This window comes from Vicia villosa, linkage group LG1 (genome assembly GCF_029867415.1).
Source record: "Vicia villosa cultivar HV-30 ecotype Madison, WI linkage group LG1, Vvil1.0, whole genome shotgun sequence".
NCBI lineage: Eukaryota > Viridiplantae > Streptophyta > Magnoliopsida > Fabales > Fabaceae > Vicia > Vicia villosa.
The window spans coordinates 70,699,532-70,721,080 of NC_081180.1; the positions used below are offsets into that span (position 1 = coordinate 70,699,532).

At 30.4% G+C, this 21,549-nt stretch overlaps 2 protein-coding genes across 2 annotated transcripts; both read left to right on the top strand.

Annotated features, from left to right (window-relative positions):
- Window positions 1–604: 604 nt before the first annotated feature.
- On the top strand, window positions 605–4,034 carry LOC131645153 (alpha-L-arabinofuranosidase 1-like; the record flags this gene model as incomplete). The annotated part of the gene is made up of 14 exons (XM_058915816.1): window positions 605–686; window positions 860–1,068; window positions 1,157–1,278; window positions 1,394–1,547; window positions 1,659–1,728; window positions 1,947–2,092; window positions 2,171–2,269; window positions 2,376–2,639; window positions 2,761–2,832; window positions 2,964–3,067; window positions 3,164–3,220; window positions 3,317–3,512; window positions 3,604–3,747; window positions 3,939–4,034. Coding segments are annotated over 14 exons (1,815 nt in total), but the record flags the coding sequence as incomplete, so codon positions are not given.
- A 4,000-nt stretch (window positions 4,035–8,034) lies between these two features.
- On the top strand, window positions 8,035–11,705 carry LOC131645161 (alpha-L-arabinofuranosidase 1-like). Its single transcript, XM_058915825.1, has 15 exons — window positions 8,035–8,202; window positions 8,304–8,358; window positions 8,532–8,740; window positions 8,829–8,950; window positions 9,066–9,219; window positions 9,331–9,400; window positions 9,618–9,763; window positions 9,842–9,940; window positions 10,047–10,310; window positions 10,432–10,503; window positions 10,635–10,738; window positions 10,835–10,891; window positions 10,988–11,183; window positions 11,275–11,418; window positions 11,610–11,705. The coding sequence occupies exons 1-15, from the start codon at window positions 8,035–8,037 to the stop codon at window positions 11,703–11,705; spliced, it is 1,956 nt and encodes a 651-aa protein (XP_058771808.1).
- Window positions 11,706–21,549: the final 9,844 nt, after the last annotated feature.

A 21,549-nucleotide genomic window follows, 5' to 3' on the forward strand; every position in this document is an offset into this window, starting at 1 on the left:
ATGTATACTTTATAAATATAAATAATGTTTATCCTTAAATAACGTTGATATCTTTTATGCAATACATTTTAAAAAAAAGTATATATTAATTGTTTACTGACAGAGTTGCACAATAATCCATTGTGAGGTATGGTGTGAACATTTTACACGTCAGTACATAACAAGGTAATGCTGGTTAAAAATTAAAATCTAAATCAAATTTAGGAATATTTGTAACAATTTAATTTAAAAATAGTAAACATCCAAATTATGGATTATGTTGTTAACAACTCATAATCCTTATCAACATCTTCAATTTATAGATTGTTCTTCCTTTATAAATATGAGTGAAATGATTAATCAAAATATATTATAAATTTACAATGTCTTTCTCAAGTTCTTTCACTTCTTTTATTTTCTCTTTAGGTGTTTTTTTTGTCATTTCTAAATGCCACTATGATGTTAATGCTAGCCAAATCACATCAAAACTAGTGATTGATGCTAGTTCTGGGAAGCTTATTCCAGATACATTTTTTGGAGCATTTTTTGAAGTAAATTATGGTTTCTTATGTTTTAATAACTAGGAAGATTACATATAAAGTACTATTGTTTTGTTATCTTATAATACATTGATGTAATATATATTTTTCAGGAGATTAATCATGCAGGAGCTGGAGGATTGTGGGCAGAACTTGTGAATAATAGAGGTATATATTGTCACTGGATACAATTTATCTTTGAGTTTATTTTTCTAACAAGATACAAATTTCATATATTAACTTTAAAAATTTATGTTACTAATTTTATTTCAATTTTAATATTTGTTTCAGCCGTTAGATTTGTTTCACTATTTTATATCTTTTATAAATTATTGTTTCAGGTTTTGAAGCTGAAGGTTCCATTAATGGGACCTCAAATATTTATCCATGGACAATTATTGGAGAAAATCAATCATCCATTATTGTATCTACAGAACGTTCTTCTTGTTTTGAGCGTAATAAAATTGCATTACGTATGGATGTTCTTTGTCATAGAAAATCTTGTCCACATGGTGGTGTTGGTATTTCCAATCCAGGTTTTTGGGGAATGGTGAGTATCAATTACTACAACATTTCATTTATCATATGAAAAAAATTAAATGTATTTATAATATTTTTTCAATGTTTTATATAAACAGAATATTGAGGAAGGGAAGAAATATAAAGTAGTGTTCTATGTAAGATCACTTGGTCCAATTACATTACAAGTTTCATTTGTTGGATCTGATAATGGTATCAAATTAGCGTCAACCAAAATAAGGTTATATATAATTCTATTTCTTTAATTTATTTTTTGAAACAACATCTTGTTCATTATGTTATTATTATCAAACTAAAATAAACCAATTATTGAGTTAATAATGAATGATTATCAGATCTTCTGGAGTCAATGTTACAAAGTGGAGTAAAATGGAAACAATTCTTGAAGCTAAAAGTACTAATCACAATTCAAATCTACAAATAACAACAACCAAAAAAGGAGTATTATGGTTAGATCAGGTCTCAGCCATGCCTTTAGATACATATAAGGTATACTATGCATAAAATTATATTTATATTATTTATTTATTCATTTTAGATTATTTTTAAAAAAAAATCTCTTTTATAAGAATTTATCTCATTAATCATTATTGGACACAGGGTCATGGTTTTCGAAATGACCTTTTTCAAATGGTGGCAGATTTAAAGCCAAAAACTTTTAGATTTCCAGGTATGATACAATATTATTGAATTGTAATCATTTTGAATAGTAATTTCTTTAATGGAAAATTTTGATTCATATTAATCTTTTTGGTATGATACAATATTATTGAATTGTAATCATTTTGAATAGTAATTTCTTTAATGGAAAATTTTGATTCATATCAAATATTTTTTTTTTTGAGATTTCACTAAGTGACAAAATTATAATATATTTTGTTTTCACAGGTGGTTGTTATGTTGAAGGAAATTATCTAAAAAATGCATTTAGATGGAAAGATACAGTTGGAGCATGGGAAGAGAGACCTGGCCACTATAACGATATGTGGAAGTATTGGACCGATGATGGATTTGGTTATTTTGAAGGGCTTCAAGTAATTTTTCTTTTTAAATATTAAATAATTTTCTTTTCAAATTAAAAAAATATTAATTATTTTTTGTTTATTAAACAGTTATCAGAGGATCTTGGTGCATATCCAATATGGGTGTTTAATAATGGTATTAGTCATCATGATGAAATTAATACGTCTGCAATTTCACCATTTGTACAAGTATAATTTTCTTAATATTATTTTTTTATTATCTAAATGGTATTCGTAATTTTAATTAATTGATTTATTTATTGTTATTTATACTTTATTTATCATTAATTTATAGGAAGCTCTAGACGGTATTGAGTTTGCTATAGGTTCCCCTAAATCACAATGGGGTTCTCTTAGAGCTTCCATGGGACATCCAAAGCCATTTGATTTGAGATATGTTGGAGTTGGAAATGAAGATTGTGGTAAATATAACTATCAAGGAAATTACCTCGAGTTCTATAAAGCTATAAAACATAGATATCCTGATATTCAGATTATCTCAAATTGTGATGGTTCTCAATATCCATTAAATCATCCCGCGGATCTTTACGATTTTCATGTAATAATATTGTTGATTTAATTATTAATTTATTTTTTAATTATTTTTTATAATTATTACATTTGAATTTAGGTTGAGTAACTTACATGTTATTATTGTTAATACTTTTTTCAATTATTAGATTTATACAAATTCTAAGGACATGTTTTCCCAATATACAAAGTTCGATAAAGCACCACGATCTGGTCCAAAGGTTTGATTATTAAATGTATTTATTCATTTATTTTAAAAATAATGAATTAAATTTTTTTAGAAGGATGACTAAACATTTAAAATTTTCTTGATATAGAAATTTTTTTCATGATTTATAATTGTATTTTATAGGCATATGTTAGTGAGTATGCTGTTTGGAGGGAAGATGCAGGTAATGGAAGCCTTTATGCAGCTGTGGCTGAAGCTGCATTTCTTATTGGACTTGAAAAAAATAGGTTAGGTTTTATTATATATAACATTTTTCATGATATTTAATTAATCAAGTTTGTGTTTTTTGAGCTAAATTTTAATCATTTTTCAATTTTCTACAGTGATGTCGTCAGCATGGTTGCCTATGCACCCCTCTTTGTAAACACAAATGACAAATAGTAATTTTCTAATTTCTTATTATTTAGTTTTATTTATCATTTATATATGTAAGGAAATAGATGATTTATTTAATTTATTTTCTATATATCAAACAGTTGGACACCAGATGCAATTGTATTCAACTCTTATCAAAATTATGGAACTCCAAGTTATTGGCTCCAACAATTTTTTATTGATTCTAATGGAGCAACCTTTCTTAATTCAACTCTCAACAATTCTTCTAGCTCGATTGTTGCCTCTGCGATTCAGTATAATAATTCTCAAGATGGAAAGAATTATCTAAAAGTCAAGGTAAAATAACACAAATTTTTATCAAGAATAAATGCTAATTTAAAGTATTTTATTATTGATTTGTTAACTTTGCAACTATTGACTTGTGCAGGTAGTAAATTTTGGAAACTCAGTTGAAATTTTAGAGATTTTAATAAATAATTTAAAAACAAATGTGCAACGATCTGGTTCATCAAAAGTGATGCTTACATCCTTGAATAAAATGGATGAAAATTCTTTCTTGGAACCAACAAAGGTGCACTTTATTTTTTTTAACACATTATGTAATTTGTCATATGTATATATTGTGATTTTTTAAATGAATTTATTTATGTTTTAATTTAAATTTTTAATTTGATAAGCTATTTTAATTTAAGGTTAATCAACATTGATTAAATAAAAATATTTTGCTAATACATAATTTTGTTTCATTTTTTATATGGACAGATTGTGCCCAAAAGAACTTCACTTGAAAATGCAAGCAACGACATGAATGTTGAACTTGCTCCCTATTCAATTACATCATTTGACTTATTAATTTAAAACACTATGGTGGAGTGTTTTTAGAAGGAATAGATGGAAGAAATGTATATATTTCTATTTCTATTAAATAAAGTATTTCTCGGTTTATCATCCATATGCACTGTATATATTTCTATTTGTTTTCATTCTTGAATTTTAATATCAAAATATTGTTTATCGTATAAATACGGTGAACTGTATTTTTTAAATTATTTTCTAAATAATATATATATATATATATATATATAAATTATTTTTCAAAATTATTTTGTAACACAAATATAAAATGTACCATTAACTAATTTCATCACTGCATTAACTACAAAATGTAGGTTGATAACCACCTCTATGTCATTAACGAATAAAAAACATAATATTAACCATTTTTATATATATTAAATTATATAATATCTTGACCAATCTTTACACTCTATTAACCAAACTTATTTTATTACTTAAGACGTTTTTATATTTAAATATTCATTAACAAAAACTAATCAATCTTATACATATCACTAATCATTGTTAATTTACTATGTAAGAGTTTGTTTTTTAATTTCTTGACACTCGATAACCCAGTTATAATCTATATTAATCAATTTTATAACACTCAATTAACCAATTTTGCTTTCCTTGTTTTTAATGTCAAAACACATTGACTAAATTATATATTGTTACTAATCAAATTTTTACACATCATGAACCATAGTTATAATCTATATTTAATTACTTAAGACGTTTTTATATTTAAATACTCATTAACCAAATTATGATATGTATTAATCAATCTTATACTTATCACTAATCATAGTTAATTTACTATGTAAGAGTTTATTTTTAATTTCTTGACACTCAATAACCCAGTTATAATCTATATTAATCAATTTTATAACACTCAATTAACAAATTTTGCTTTCCTTGTTTTTAATGTCAAAACACATTGAATAAATTATATGTTGTTACTAATCAAATTTTTACACATCATGAATCATAGTTATTTTTGAAGAGAGAGAAAAATGTAACACCTCAATTCTACCCAAGCTGTTAGATACAAATATCAGAGTATAAAAGTTAAATTCATATAAACAATTAGGGTATTGCACTTAAGGAACCACCTCACCAAAAATAACATTCTCGCAAAAGATGCGTAACACAAATAATCAAAGAGGAAAGATTCTCTTAAACACTTGACAGTATTCATATGTATATATATATATATATATATATATATATATATATATATATATATATATATATATATATATATATATATATATATATATATATATATATATATATCGGTAAACAGAATATCCACAGTATTCCTCCAAAATACAATATATGATAAGGTGTCCAAAATATCAAATATACTTCAAAAGGATCCTATAAGCATCATCTACAAAATAAGTGTTCAATCCCCCCTAAGTGTTACGTATCACGAGCGGACGACACCAAAACGGACGACTACTAAAAGAGCACCTACACTTGCGGATCACCTGCACATTACCCACGAGTAGGTAACATTAAAGCAGAAGGGTGATAATATACTTTATAATGAAAAAGTATGATAAATATAGTAATGCCAACAAGTATCATCAAGAATCATACAACAAGGTAATCCACTAAGTCAACCACAATCAATGTATGAACAATGCAATAAATGAGTGAGAACATAATGGTAAAGACAGATAGTGATGAATGAGACTCGACTATGCATATGCATGTGGTACCCAAATCCGGAGTAAACTCCTCATTGTCATTATGACAAATACACCTTGCCGAGAATTATGCTGGGACTTCATTCCACTCAGGAAAGTACATCGTTGTCGAGCAATAAGCTACGACAAACCGTCATCGAGCATTTACTCCCCACTGAAGATCTCTTGCCACTCAAGCTAATGTACCGTTACCGAGCATTAAGCTCCCACTGGTAACCAATGCCACACGAGCCACCTGTTAACAGCATTCCGCCATTAACGTATTGAAATGTTATGCTGTGCACACAAACAACTCGGTTCACCAAATTGAGCAGGACTGCACTCCGAGGGAAAATTAGCACAAAGTTTTATTCCAACAGTTAGTCTAAATGTGCGTTAAATCTGTCCAAAATGATAATTTAACGCCAGGGTTAATTTTCCTAAATAGTCTATCTAATTAGATATCCAACGTTATAAGGTTCGCGTTAAACGGTTAAACGAGTCGGAAGTTAGGTATTTTCGAAGTTGGAAATCTTTCTCCTTCAGACTCAATGGTAACCATGTCATATTATACATGTTAGAATATCAATTTTTTACCATAAATCATTGGCATAAAACAATTCTCTTACTTCACTATATAATAGAGCATTGGAAGAGCTTTCCCACACTTCCAACAGCGCCTAATTCCGAGTTACGGAACTCAAGTTACGCTATTTTCAAATTCTGCATTTTTTTCCAACTCAATCTCAGGAAATCGATTTCCAATATGGGGGAATCGATTTCCTGCATGCAGAATGCCTAGAAACCCCATTTTCTAATAGCATACAAACATCATACATACACATTATATAGTAGAAGTAGCATGTATATCTACATTATCACAACATGCATCATGAATTTCTCATATCAAAACCCCATTTTTCCCAATTCATGCAATCCCCATTAAAACCCCAAGTCTCTAACTAGAGACTCATCTTAAAAGAGATAAAGATGGAGCTGGACAACAAAAAGATGATGATAAGGTCAAGATTGTGACAGATTGTGGTGCATGCAAGAGCTTGATGAAAGCTTTGTGGAGCTTCCTTATTCCTTTCCCCTTTCATCCATGTTTTCCTCTTCTTTCCTCAACAAACCAGAATTTTGTTTTCTTCCCAATTAGAAATGTCAACACTAATAAACCTTAGTTGACTTAGTTAAGAGGTGAAAGGTCCATGATACCCCTAATTCCTTTATTTAGTTAATTTCCCAATTATGCTAAATAATAGTATTTCTAGTAATTGCCCAATAATAATCTTAACCATATTATTTAGTGATAACTATTATGTGACAATTATAACGAAAACCCCCTTTTTTTAATTATCCGTTTATAACCATCTTTCTAACGAAAACCCCCTCTTTTTAATTACCTAATTTCGCACATAATTTTCTTATTAAATTATAATCCTCGTGGAGTCGATATTTTTATTATTACTTGGACATTATCGGTACACCCCCTCTTAGGTTGCACTATGTAGTTACAGATGGTTATATTTCCTAGGCTCCTGTCTATCTCTTCTAGTGATCCTCATAGTTCTCAGAGTGTTAGTTTTTATATCTCTCCCGGATTATGTATTTAACTTTTGCTTTGGTTTGTTTGTCTTGGACTTTTTGTATACTACTTGAGCTATCTTTTAGCTTGATTTATAGCTTTAAACTTGTTGAACCCTTTATAGATATTTGCACTTGTAGAGTTGCATTTTCAACAAAAAAAAATCTCGTGGCTATAATTCACAGAATTATGTAAGAATGGTTGTTGCATGAAGACAGTGAAATGTTCTTGAAAACCCTTAAAAGTGGACCTTATATTGAACACTTAGCTAACAAGTATGCCAAAAACAGCCAAACAACGTGAAAACTTTAGTTATTTCTCCTTTCGTTAGTTGTAACTATTAGCCTAAATGTGTATATGTTTTATACTTTTTCATGTATACTTTATAAATATAAATAATGTTTATCCTTAAATAACGTTGATATCTTTTATGCAATACATTTTAAAAAAAAGTATATATTAATTGTTTACTGACAGAGTTGCACAATAATCCATTGTGAGGTATGGTGTGAACATTTTACACGTCAGTACATAACAAGGTAATGCTGGTTAAAAATTAAAATCTAAATCAAATTTAGGAATATTTGTAACAATTTAATTTAAAAATAGTAAACATCCAAATTATGGATTATGTTGTTAACAACTCATAATCCTTATCAACATCTTCAATTTATAGATTGTTCTTCCTTTATAAATATGAGTGAAATGATTAATCAAAATATATTATAAATTTACAATGTCTTTCTCAAGTTCTTTCACTTCTTTTATTTTCTCTTTAGGTGTTTTTTTTGTCATTTCTAAATGCCACTATGATGTTAATGCTAGCCAAATCACATCAAAACTAGTGATTGATGCTAGTTCTGGGAAGCTTATTCCAGATACATTTTTTGGAGCATTTTTTGAAGTAAATTATGGTTTCTTATGTTTTAATAACTAGGAAGATTACATATAAAGTACTATTGTTTTGTTATCTTATAATACATTGATGTAATATATATTTTTCAGGAGATTAATCATGCAGGAGCTGGAGGATTGTGGGCAGAACTTGTGAATAATAGAGGTATATATTGTCACTGGATACAATTTATCTTTGAGTTTATTTTTCTAACAAGATACAAATTTCATATATTAACTTTAAAAATTTATGTTACTAATTTTATTTCAATTTTAATATTTGTTTCAGCCGTTAGATTTGTTTCACTATTTTATATCTTTTATAAATTATTGTTTCAGGTTTTGAAGCTGAAGGTTCCATTAATGGGACCTCAAATATTTATCCATGGACAATTATTGGAGAAAATCAATCATCCATTATTGTATCTACAGAACGTTCTTCTTGTTTTGAGCGTAATAAAATTGCATTACGTATGGATGTTCTTTGTCATAGAAAATCTTGTCCGCATGGTGGTGTTGGTATTTCCAATCCAGGTTTTTGGGGAATGGTGAGTATCAATTACTACAACATTTCATTTATCATATGAAAAAAATTAAATGTATTTATAATATTTTTTCAATGTTTTATATAAACAGAATATTGAGGAAGGGAAGAAATATAAAGTAGTGTTCTATGTAAGATCACTTGGTCCAATTAATTTACAAGTTTCATTTGTTGGATCTGATAATGGTATCAAATTAGCGTCAACCAAAATAAGGTTATATATAATTCTATTTCTTTAATTTATTTTTTGAAACAACATCTTGTTCATTATGTTATTATTATCAAACTAAAATAAACCAATTATTGAGTTAATAATGAATGATTATCAGATCTTCTGGAGTCAATGTTACAAAGTGGAGTAAAATGGAAACAATTCTTGAAGCTAAAAGTACTAATCACAATTCAAATCTACAAATAACAACAACCAAAAAAGGAGTATTATGGTTAGATCAGGTCTCAGCCATGCCTTTAGATACATATAAGGTATACTATGCATAAAATTATATTTATATTATTTATTTATTCATTTTAGATTATTTTTAAAAAAAAATCTCTTTTATAAGAATTTATCTCATTAATCATTATTGGACACAGGGTCATGGTTTTCGAAATGACCTTTTTCAAATGGTGGCAGATTTAAAGCCAAAAACTTTTAGATTTCCAGGTATGATACAATATTATTGAATTGTAATCATTTTGAATAGTAATTTCTTTAATGGAAAATTTTGATTCATATTAATCTTTTTGGTATGATACAATATTATTGAATTGTAATCATTTTGAATAGTAATTTCTTTAATGGAAAATTTTGATTCATATCAAATATTTTTTTTTTGAGATTTCACTAAGTGACAAAATTATAATATATTTTGTTTTCACAGGTGGTTGTTATGTTGAAGGAAATTATCTAAAAAATGCATTTAGATGGAAAGATACAGTTGGAGCATGGGAAGAGAGACCTGGCCACTATAACGATATGTGGAAGTATTGGACCGATGATGGATTTGGTTATTTTGAAGGGCTTCAAGTAATTTTTCTTTTTAAATATTAAATAATTTTCTTTTCAAATTAAAAAAATATTAATTATTTTTTGTTTATTAAACAGTTATCAGAGGATCTTGGTGCATATCCAATATGGGTGTTTAATAATGGTATTAGTCATCATGATGAAATTAATACGTCTGCAATTTCACCATTTGTACAAGTATAATTTTCTTAATATTATTTTTTTATTATCTAAATGGTATTCGTAATTTTAATTAATTGATTTATTTATTGTTATTTATACTTTATTTATCATTAATTTATAGGAAGCTCTAGACGGTATTGAGTTTGCTATAGGTTCCCCTAAATCACAATGGGGTTCTCTTAGAGCTTCCATGGGACATCCAAAGCCATTTGATTTGAGATATGTTGGAGTTGGAAATGAAGATTGTGGTAAATATAACTATCAAGGAAATTACCTCGAGTTCTATAAAGCTATAAAACATAGATATCCTGATATTCAGATTATCTCAAATTGTGATGGTTCTCAATATCCATTAAATCATCCCGCGGATCTTTACGATTTTCATGTAATAATATTGTTGATTTAATTATTAATTTATTTTTTAATTATTTTTTATAATTATTACATTTGAATTTAGGTTGAGTAACTTACATGTTATTATTGTTAATACTTTTTTCAATTATTAGATTTATACAAATTCTAAGGACATGTTTTCCCAATATACAAAGTTCGATAAAGCACCACGATCTGGTCCAAAGGTTTGATTATTAAATGTATTTATTCATTTATTTTAAAAATAATGAATTAAATTTTTTTAGAAGGATGACTAAACATTTAAAATTTTCTTGATATAGAAATTTTTTTCATGATTTATAATTGTATTTTATAGGCATATGTTAGTGAGTATGCTGTTTGGAGGGAAGATGCAGGTAATGGAAGCCTTTATGCAGCTGTGGCTGAAGCTGCATTTCTTATTGGACTTGAAAAAAATAGGTTAGGTTTTATTATATATAACATTTTTCATGATATTTAATTAATCAAGTTTGTGTTTTTTGAGCTAAATTTTAATCATTTTTCAATTTTCTACAGTGATGTCGTCAGCATGGTTGCCTATGCACCCCTCTTTGTAAACACAAATGACAAATAGTAATTTTCTAATTTCTTATTATTTAGTTTTATTTATCATTTATATATGTAAGGAAATAGATGATTTATTTAATTTATTTTCTATATATCAAACAGTTGGACACCAGATGCAATTGTATTCAACTCTTATCAAAATTATGGAACTCCAAGTTATTGGCTCCAACAATTTTTTATTGATTCTAATGGAGCAACCTTTCTTAATTCAACTCTCAACAATTCTTCTAGCTCGATTGTTGCCTCTGCGATTCAGTATAATAATTCTCAAGATGGAAAGAATTATCTAAAAGTCAAGGTAAAATAACACAAATTTTTATCAAGAATAAATGCTAATTTAAAGTATTTTATTATTGATTTGTTAACTTTGCAACTATTGACTTGTGCAGGTAGTAAATTTTGGAAACTCAGTTGAAATTTTAGAGATTTTAATAAATAATTTAAAAACAAATGTGCAACGATCTGGTTCATCAAAAGTGATGCTTACATCCTTGAATAAAATGGATGAAAATTCTTTCTTGGAACCAACAAAGGTGCACTTTATTTTTTTTAACACATTATGTAATTTGTCATATGTATATATTGTGATTTTTTAAATGAATTTATTTATGTTTTAATTTAAATTTTTAATTTGATAAGCTATTTTAATTTAAGGTTAATCAACATTGATTAAATAAAAATATTTTGCTAATACATAATTTTGTTTCATTTTTTATATGGACAGATTGTGCCCAAAAGAACTTCACTTGAAAATGCAAGCAACGACATGAATGTTGAACTTGCTCCCTATTCAATTACATCATTTGACTTATTAATTTAAAACACTATGGTGGAGTGTTTTTAGAAGGAATAGATGGAAGAAATGTATATATTTCTATTTCTATTAAATAAAGTATTTCTCGGTTTATCATCCATATGCACTGTATATATTTCTATTTGTTTTCATTCTTGAATTTTAATATCAAAATATTGTTTATCGTATAAATACGGTGAACTGTATTTTTTAAATTATTTTCTAAATAATATATATATATATATATATAAATTATTTTTCAAAATTATTTTGTAACACAAATATAAAATGTACCATTAACTAATTTCATCACTGCATTAACTACAAAATGTAGGTTGATAACCACCTCTATGTCATTAACGAATAAAAAACATAATATTAACCATTTTTATATATATTAAATTATATAATATCTTGACCAATCTTTACACTCTATTAACCAAACTTATTTTATTACTTAAGACGTTTTTATATTTAAATATTCATTAACAAAAACTAATCAATCTTATACATATCACTAATCATTGTTAATTTACTATGTAAGAGTTTGTTTTTTAATTTCTTGACACTCGATAACCCAGTTATAATCTATATTAATCAATTTTATAACACTCAATTAACCAATTTTGCTTTCCTTGTTTTTAATGTCAAAACACATTGACTAAATTATATATTGTTACTAATCAAATTTTTACACATCATGAACCATAGTTATAATCTATATTTAATTACTTAAGACGTTTTTATATTTAAATACTCATTAACCAAATTATGATATGTATTAATCAATCTTATACTTATCACTAATCATAGTTAATTTACTATGTAAGAGTTTATTTTTAATTTCTTGACACTCAATAACCCAGTTATAATCTATATTAATCAATTTTATAACACTCAATTAACAAATTTTGCTTTCCTTGTTTTTAATGTCAAAACACATTGAATAAATTATATGTTGTTACTAATCAAATTTTTACACATCATGAATCATAGTTATTTTTGAAGAGAGAGAAAAATGTAACACCTCAATTCTACCCAAGCTGTTAGATACAAATATCAGAGTATAAAAGTTAAATTCATATAAACAATTAGGGTATTGCACTTAAGGAACCACCTCACCAAAAATAACATTCTCGCAAAAGATGCGTAACACAAATAATCAAAGAGGAAAGATTCTCTTAAACACTTGACAGTATTCATATGTATATATATATATATATATATATATATATATATATATATATCGGTAAACAGAATATCCACAGTATTCCTCCAAAATACAATATATGATAAGGTGTCCAAAATATCAAATATACTTCAAAAGGATCCTATAAGCATCATCTACAAAATAAGTGTTCAATCCCCCCTAAGTGTTACGTATCACGAGCGGACGACACCAAAACGGACGACTACTAAAAGAGCACCTACACTTGCGGATCACCTGCACATTACCCACGAGTAGGTAACATTAAAGCAGAAGGGTGATAATATAATTTATAATGAAAAAGTATGATAAATATAGTAATGCCAACAAGTATCATCAAGAATCATACAACAAGGTAATCCACTAAGTCAACCACAATCAATGTATGAACAATGCAATAAATGAGTGAGAACATAATGGTAAAGACAGATAGTGATGAATGAGACTCGACTATGCATATGCATGTGGTACCCAAATCCGGAGTAAACTCCTCATTGTCATTATGACAAATACACCTTGCCGAGAATTATGTTGGGACTTCATTCCACTCAGGAAAGTACATCGTTGTCGAGCAATAAGCTACGACAAACCGTCATCGAGCATTTACTCCCCACTGAAGATCTCTTGCCACTCAAGCTAATGTACCGTTACCGAGCATTAAGCTCCCACTGGTAACCAATGCCACACGAGCCACCTGTTAACAGCATTCCGCCATTAACGTATTGAAATGTTATGCTGTGCACACAAACAACTCGGTTCACCAAATTGAGCAGGACTGCACTCCGAGGGAAAATTAGCACAAAGTTTTATTCCAACAGTTAGTCTAAATGTGCGTTAAATCTGTCCAAAATGATAATTTAACGCCAGGGTTAATTTTCCTAAATAGTCTATCTAATTAGATATCCAACGTTATAAGGTTCGCGTTAAACGGTTAAACGAGTCGGAAGTTAGGTATTTTCGAAGTTGGAAATCTTTCTCCTTCAGACTCAATGGTAACCATGTCATATTATACATGTTAGAATATCAATTTTTTACCATAAATCATTGGCATAAAACAATTCTCTTACTTCACTATATAATAGAGCATTGGAAGAGCTTTCCCACACTTCCAACAGCGCCTAATTCCGAGTTACGGAACTCAAGTTACGTGTGGACCTCCGATTTTTTTTAATACCGGGCCATACCTCTGTTCTGTAGAGATACGTGAACTGACTCTTTTTTGTCGCTTAATGCTTTTGCATTTTTTTTGAAAATATCACAGAGTCGCCACCGACCTTTTATTTTATCCAATTAAGGAAAGGTTTATAAAAGAAACAGAAAAAAGACCTTTAAGAAATTCTGGGTAAGGGGGTAGGTTATACAAAGGGAAGGTGTTAGCACCCTTTGTATCCATGGTTATCCATGGGCTCTTAAGTTTGCTTAGCTCACTTGTTTTTCGATCACTTTTCAATTGCTCTAAAATTGCTCATATGTGGTTTCAAATACCTTTGTAAATTGAATTTTGTAATGATCCGTGTGTGGATGTATACAAAATGCTTGTTTATCTTTCGAAAGATGTTTTGAAAAGAACGTTAACTTTGTAATAACCCGTGTTTGGATGTATACAAAGTATTGTCTTTTTTGAAAGTTTTGAAAAATCAACAGTGTATGAGAATTTTATTTGTTTTGATTTGAGCAAGCAAACTAGGAGGTCTACCCTGAGTTGTAAGGTCTTTATCCTATTTCCTTTAAAAATCTATCCTTTCACCGGATATAAAAGCAAGGTTCGATTTTGTACTCAAAACAGTGGAATTTTGACTTTGATTTTGAAAGGAATGAGAAGGGATTACCTCAAGAGGTGCAAGTGTGATTGTGATTGGATTCAGATATTTATCTTTGAAGTTAGTGATCTAACGGTTCAATTTTATCTTTGACATACACGCAGTTTATATTTGCTGGAAATTAAAGTGCGGAAATGTAAAGTGCGGAAAGTAAATCTACGCTATTACATCGATTGTGCGGGAAATGTAAACTAGCCTATTTACATGAATTTGACATCCTATACATTTATCTAGGAATTTTAAATTGCAAGAAACATAAAAGGCATGTTTTTGGAATTTTTATGATTGGTTTTAATTATAATTAATGCATGATTAATTAAATTAAAATGAAGAAAAAAGATGAAAATAGATTTAAACCTAGAAATAAGTTCAAAAATATGTACAAAAAATTTGTCAATTAATTTTAAAACAAAACTAATTTTTTTGGGTTTTTTGAAATTGATTTGAAATTGATTTAAGTTAATTAAAACATAATTATGCAAATAATTATACAAATAATTAAAACTTAAAAAGAAAATTATTCAAAATATGTACAAAATTAGTTTATAATATATAAACAATATTTAATATAAAGAACAATTTTTTTTTATGATTTTTTGATTGGTTAGAATAATTAAAAAGCAAATATATAAATATATACTAATTAATTATGTAAAATATTGAAATTTTGAAGAAAAATAAAATATTTTTATTTCATAAAATAGTATATTATTTTAGAAGTCTAAAAATATTTTTTGTGTATTTTTTGGATTTTTAAAACTATTTTTAATTAATTTAACAAAGAAATTAAAATAAAATAGAAAATAAAATAGAAAATAAAAAGGATACTGATCCTGTGTGGTAATTTGTGAGGGAGCATGGTGTGGTGAGAGATCTGGCACGTTGGATCTGATTGGAAGTGAATCAGAGGGCTCAGATTTTGAGGAGCATGACAAAAGCATAGACAGCGCAACACAGGATCCAAGAATTTGAATAAAAGCTGGCGCGCGCATTCTGGCCAACCAGAGCCTGCCACGCCTTCATCTTCTTCCTCTCTCCGTTGCTATAGGCTCTGCAACTGTAGGTAAAGCCTTTAGTGACGGTTTTCGTCCGTAGCTACAAGACCTGCACATGTCAAAATTTCATACAAGCAATATAAATTACTTAGGAGACCATGGTTAAGCTTAAAATCGTCCCCTGAGTTCAAATATGTCATTGGTTTCTCCTAATTTTGCCTAAATCAGAGGATCCCAAATTTTAGCTTAAGAACCCTAAAATGGTATCTTCGTGTGTAAGCATCTAAAACTCAATTAAAGCTCCAGAAATGATCTACACACCACACCAAGTGCAAATATATGTCTACATCGTGTTAGATATGCTTAGGTTATGAGACACGAGTCAGTTTTAGTTTGGATGAATCGAGACCTGTAGCGTTCGATTCAAGGAGTTTCAGAGCTTGCAAATGATCTGGATATGTTCAGTGAAGCTCAAGGAACGTGTTTGAGTGTTTAGTTTGAATGGAAAGTGACTTAAATTTGGAATTCGAATTTCAAAATTCTTTGAATATTTTGAGAGATTACAAGTGTGTTACAAGCAAGAGTTTTGCTCTCTATCTCTGTCTCTATTTGTTACTGAAGTGCTATAGCCTATTTATAAGCATTAGAGTGCTTAGAAACTAAGCCAAAAGCATTGATGAGTTTTTTGGAATCTTGACTTTTTCAACATTGGTAGCTTTGTCTTTAAGCCACCATGGCTTGATTTTCTTCTTCTCCTCTGCTGTACTTTGCTTTGGGACAGAGTTGAATGAGTCTTGCTTGGAATACAAGCTATTCTTTATCCATTTCATTTTCTTTTTAATTTTAATCTTAAAATAAGATAAAATTATGCCAAAAATAGATAAAAAATGATGTGGGCTTAGTCTTGGTCGTGGGAGGCCCATAACATCATGGAAATGATGTTTGAATGCTGAAAACTTGGCCCCATTTGGAAAAAATGCCATTTTGAACAATGTTGATTTCATGTATTTTCCCAAAATTTAGCCAACTTCAACAAGGTGTAAATCCCTCAATTTTTGTCATATGAAGGAGATCTTGCACTTTTTGGAAACCTCAAAGAGTCCTCTAACCAATGCCTTTGGTCTCATGTCAAAATGATTTTTGAAGCTCCTTGTGTGTCCTTTTGAAAAAAGTGTCTTTTTGTTGACTTTGAAAATGACCTGTAATGTCTTTGATCATATTTTTCAAATGGTGAATCCAATGACCATGGGATCAATGGCATTTGAAAGATAATTGAATTTCCTTCAAAACAAGCTTTGGTTTGAATTTTTTGGATGAAGGATGAGAGAGTTATGATCAGTCAAAGTTGAGTTGACTTTTCAGGCAAAAACCCTAATTTTGAATCTTAGGGTTTTGTTGATTTTTGATCTTTCCTTGATGAATTATGATCATCCAATGATCAAATGATGAATCCTTTGACAAAATATGGACTTTGACAAAAAATTTCATTTTTGACTGTCTGTTGACTTTTTGGTCAAACGGGTCGTCTGTTGACTGTTTGAGCTGCTGACGGTGCGTCTGAGTGAATTGAAGTTTGAAAATTTGTCTGATGGTACTTTGAGATATATGGATGTATATGAAATCCATTTGAGCTCTCAAAAACTTGTTGCCCCTGTAAAAACAAGAAAAACCCTGATTAGGGACTGTTTGTGTAGGAGACAGTTAAGCGTACCTGATTTTTGTGCAGTGTTGAGTCTCTGCTAATCATGTGATATTCAGAAGACTTCTTGAACAAAAATCTTGGAATTTTGAATTGTGAAAGATTGATTTGATTGATGGTACAAAACACTGAGAATTGTACTGCCAGCAGTTTGGCTGTCAACTGACTGTTCAGGTATTGATGTAGCAGTTAGAGTGAAAAATCAACAGTCAAAGTTAATTTTCTTTTTTGTTGTTTTTGTTTTATGTTTTATGAGAAAGATGAAAGTTTATTTACATGACTTGTTAAAAACACAGACATAATAAATAACTAATACTTACGGTATGCGGGCAAAATTACCGATAATAACCCTGAAAATCATTTAATGCACAGAAATAGGAATATTTGACTGGCAGAAAACACACAAAATATTATCTTAGTAATTAAGCAATATTATGACAAATAGTACAACATTTAATACTGACAGTACAAATATTACATACTATATTGAACAGTACGACGAATAAACGGTACATTTAAGAAATAAGAAATACGGCAAATTTTAAGAATGACGATTAATGACCCATGCTATGAACAATAACATGTAGATGATTGGGAGCATAACCATTGCAGGTCCACACTCCTCAGGACTATGCAGGCAGAAGAAAGTCATGATCACCGTAGCAATGGTGATGACTGCAAGAGACAGTGTCTCTATCCATTTTGCCATTCTTGTTAGGGAAGAAGAGAAAGGATGGATTATGAAGTAGAAATTTGAGAGATGAATTAGAATTTGATGTGAGATTTTATGAAAGAAAATGAGAGGTATTTATAGAATGGAAAGAAGGATAGAGACGTTGGGGAATGATGTGATTCCGTACAAAAGGAAAATTTGAGTGAAAGTAAGATTTGAAAGGAAGTGTATGATAGTGTTGGAAAAAAGAGAGATTTGATTTTTGAAAAAGAGATTTGAAAGATTTTTGAAAATAATGGAATATAGTACAAAAATTAGTGGGAAACAAAAGATAGTAATAATCTACTTGTTACCAGTACAGTCTGAGTTTCCTGATTCTGCGCCTGCAAAAAGATTTAACTCTGCACCAATTGTGTCAGTACTATTTATCTGTAAATAAATAAATAGCATGTGTGAAGTAATAAACAGTATTTGGCGTTTGCGTAAGAATAAATTCAACTGCAAGCCAAATTACTGTATAAGAAAAATTCTAAAAACTAAGTATTTCATATGTCAGGATATTTGTTGAAATAAAAATCCATGATTATATGAGACCCTTAATTTTCAGATTGGAGTTTTCTTGAAAAATATGTGGGCAAATTTTGGGGTATAACAGTTGCCCCTATTCAATCTTCTTAAACCTGAAGAGATTGTCTGAAATCTGAAGGTAGAAGATGATTGAATATTTAGATGCCCTGAAAATTTGCACTTACCTTGATCAGAAGAGATGTTGGAAGTTGCATTTGAATGTCGTCTGCGAAATGTTGTTGGCAGATTGAAACATTACCTAAGATGGGCTTTCAGATGCCACCTGGTAAATGGGTTGAGGGTTTGTTCATCAGAATGAACCCATTGATTATATCTTGATGAAGGATTTGAAAGTCTTTGTGTTGACTGTTTCGGAACCGTCCAAGGTTACCGCTTTAAGTCTTGGAAGATAATCGTTACGGAACTTGTCCAAAGTTTTTTTTTTTATTTTGGAAGTTGATCATTGTGGAACCGTCTGAGGTATCGCTTTTAGATCTGCAATGTTAGATCGTTCTGGAACCGTCTGAGGTATCGCTTTAGATCTGCAACGTTAGATCGTTCTGGAACCGTCTGAGGTATCGCTTTAGATCTGTGATGCTAGATCGTTTTGGAACCGTCTGAGGTATCGCTTTAGATCTGTAACGTTAGATCGTTCTGGAACCGTCTGAGGTATCGCTTTAGATCTGCGATGCTGGATCATTTTGGGTTGGTGAGTGATCAGAATGAATCTTTGACTTGATTATATCTGAGAGAACCGTTCATGGAATTCATGTGAACACGGCATGTGATTGAGAACATCTTTGTTGAAGATATCTGCCTACCTGAAAAATCAAGTTAGTGATATGCAATGTTTATGATGCATGTAAATGTGAGATATTCCCGGAGAAATATGCATGTTATGTTGTGCATGATGTATGATGTATGATGCATGATGTATGATGTATGATGTATGAATATGTGAATGTGATGTCAAGCTTCTAATTGGAAAAATAAATTCCCACTTGTCAGCTGGACATGAATGTATTGTGATCGTTGATGATCTTTTGTCTTGCTTGAGTACCCTCGTCTGGGGAAATTCTTTGAGAACCCGGGTATCCCGTTGAAGGATCTTTGACTACTGCTTGGGGAACCAAAGGTAACTGGAAGTTCTGCTGCCCTTTCAAATGGGAATGAGGAAGATGCATAATCCTCCGATGCACTATCTGACCAAGTCCGGGTGCGGGGATCACATCTTCTGAAGATAGTAATCTGGAACAACCCTGCTGGGGAATAAGACTTCTTTTGAAGAGAAAATCTTTTTGAGGAATTTGCTGAGAAATGCGTTTCTCTTGGTGATTTCCTTCTGATGGAATGATGTCCAGATGATCGGGACATTTCCTGAATGCCATTCCTGTTTTTCCTGGTAAACATCAATCATATTCAAATGCATATGCTCATTCAAAATTATCATTGGGATGCTTACGCATTTAAAACAGAAAAAGTGAAAATAGTGATTTTTGAAAGAGCTGCATTGAAAAGAGCCATGATAGGCGGGTTAGCACAGGGAGACAACAATCCTAGAAGTAGGAAACTGTCAGAAAGTTTTGAAAAATATTTATGAAGATAAATAGCTATGTGAAAATGATCCAGTCAAGTTTCAACTCTGCTATTGCCAATCTGTCTTCGAGCATCTCATCCCTCACTTGTTGGAAGAAAGTGATTAGACTGATCGGTGTCTTTGAGGTGTTGAATCTTGATGGTGAGTAGGCAGCCGAACGGAACATAGTTGTATGCTTCATTCCCTAACTTTTGCCTAGGCCGCCCTTTCAGGTTTTCAGCCTACCGGGATAGTATTTGTTTAGTCTCTAATTTTTGCCTGGACCGCCCTTTCGGGTTTTCAATCCACCGAGACGCTCATTTTTGCCTAAGTTGCCCTTTCAGGTTTTCAACTTAGCGAGCTGTTTTTTTTTCTTTTTAAGAGAAGTATTTTTTGACTATGTCAGCATTCACAGGGTGTGGGAAATCCTCGCCATCCATGGTGGTAAGCAACATGGCGCCGCCGGAGAATATTTTCTTGATTATGAATGGTCCCTCGTAGGTGGGAGTCCATTTGCCTCTGGGATCACCTTGTGGTAAGATGATGCGTTTGACAACCAAGCCACCAGTTTGGTATGCTTGACTTTTGACTTTTTTGTTGAAGGCTTTGATCATGCGCTTTTGGTATAGCTGACCATGACAAATAGCTGCGAGCCTTTTCTCATCAATCAAGTTTATCTGGTCCAACCGTGTTTGAATCCAATCGTCTTCGTCTAGATTGGCTTCTTTCATAATCCTTAGGGAAGGAATCTGAATTTCAATTGGAAGAACCGCCTCCATACCATAGACTAAGGAGAATGGAGTTGCCCCTGTTGAAGTACGCGCAGATGTGCGATAACCATGAAGAGCAAAAGGCAACATCTCATGCCAGTCTTTGTAGGTTACTGTCATTTTTTGTATGATTTTCTTGATGTTCTTGTTGGCAGCTTCCACCGCGCCGTTCATCTTTGGTCGATATGGAGAGGAATTATGATGTTTGATCTTGAACTGTGTGCAAAGTTCAGTAATCATTCTGTTGTTCAGATTTGTGCCATTGTCCGTGATAATCCGTTCAGGGATGCCATACCGACAAATGAGATTGTATTTGATGAACCGGGCTACCACATTTTTGGTGACAGAAGCAAATGAAGCTGCTTCTACCCACTTTGTGAAGTAGTCAATAGCGACCAGGATAAAGCGATGTCCGTTGGAGGCAGTAGGTTTGATTTCTCCAATCATATCAATACCCCACATTGCAAAAGGCCAAGGAGCCGTCAGGACGCTTAATGGAACTGGAGGTACATGTACTTTGTCAGCGTATATCTGGCATTTGTGACATGTTCGGGAGTGACGATG

Bases quoted from the DNA above. Each gene is read 5' to 3' on its own strand.
- LOC131645161 (XM_058915825.1), top strand. From the start codon at position 8,035: ATGTCTTTCTCAAGTTCTTTCACTTCTTTTATTTTCTCTTTAGGTGTT. The intron at 8,951-9,065 runs GTTATATATAAT...AATGATTATCAG, and splicing joins TTAGCGTCAACCAAAATAAG to ATCTTCTGGAGTCAATGTTA. The intron at 9,220-9,330 runs GTATACTATGCA...TATTGGACACAG, and splicing joins TGCCTTTAGATACATATAAG to GGTCATGGTTTTCGAAATGA.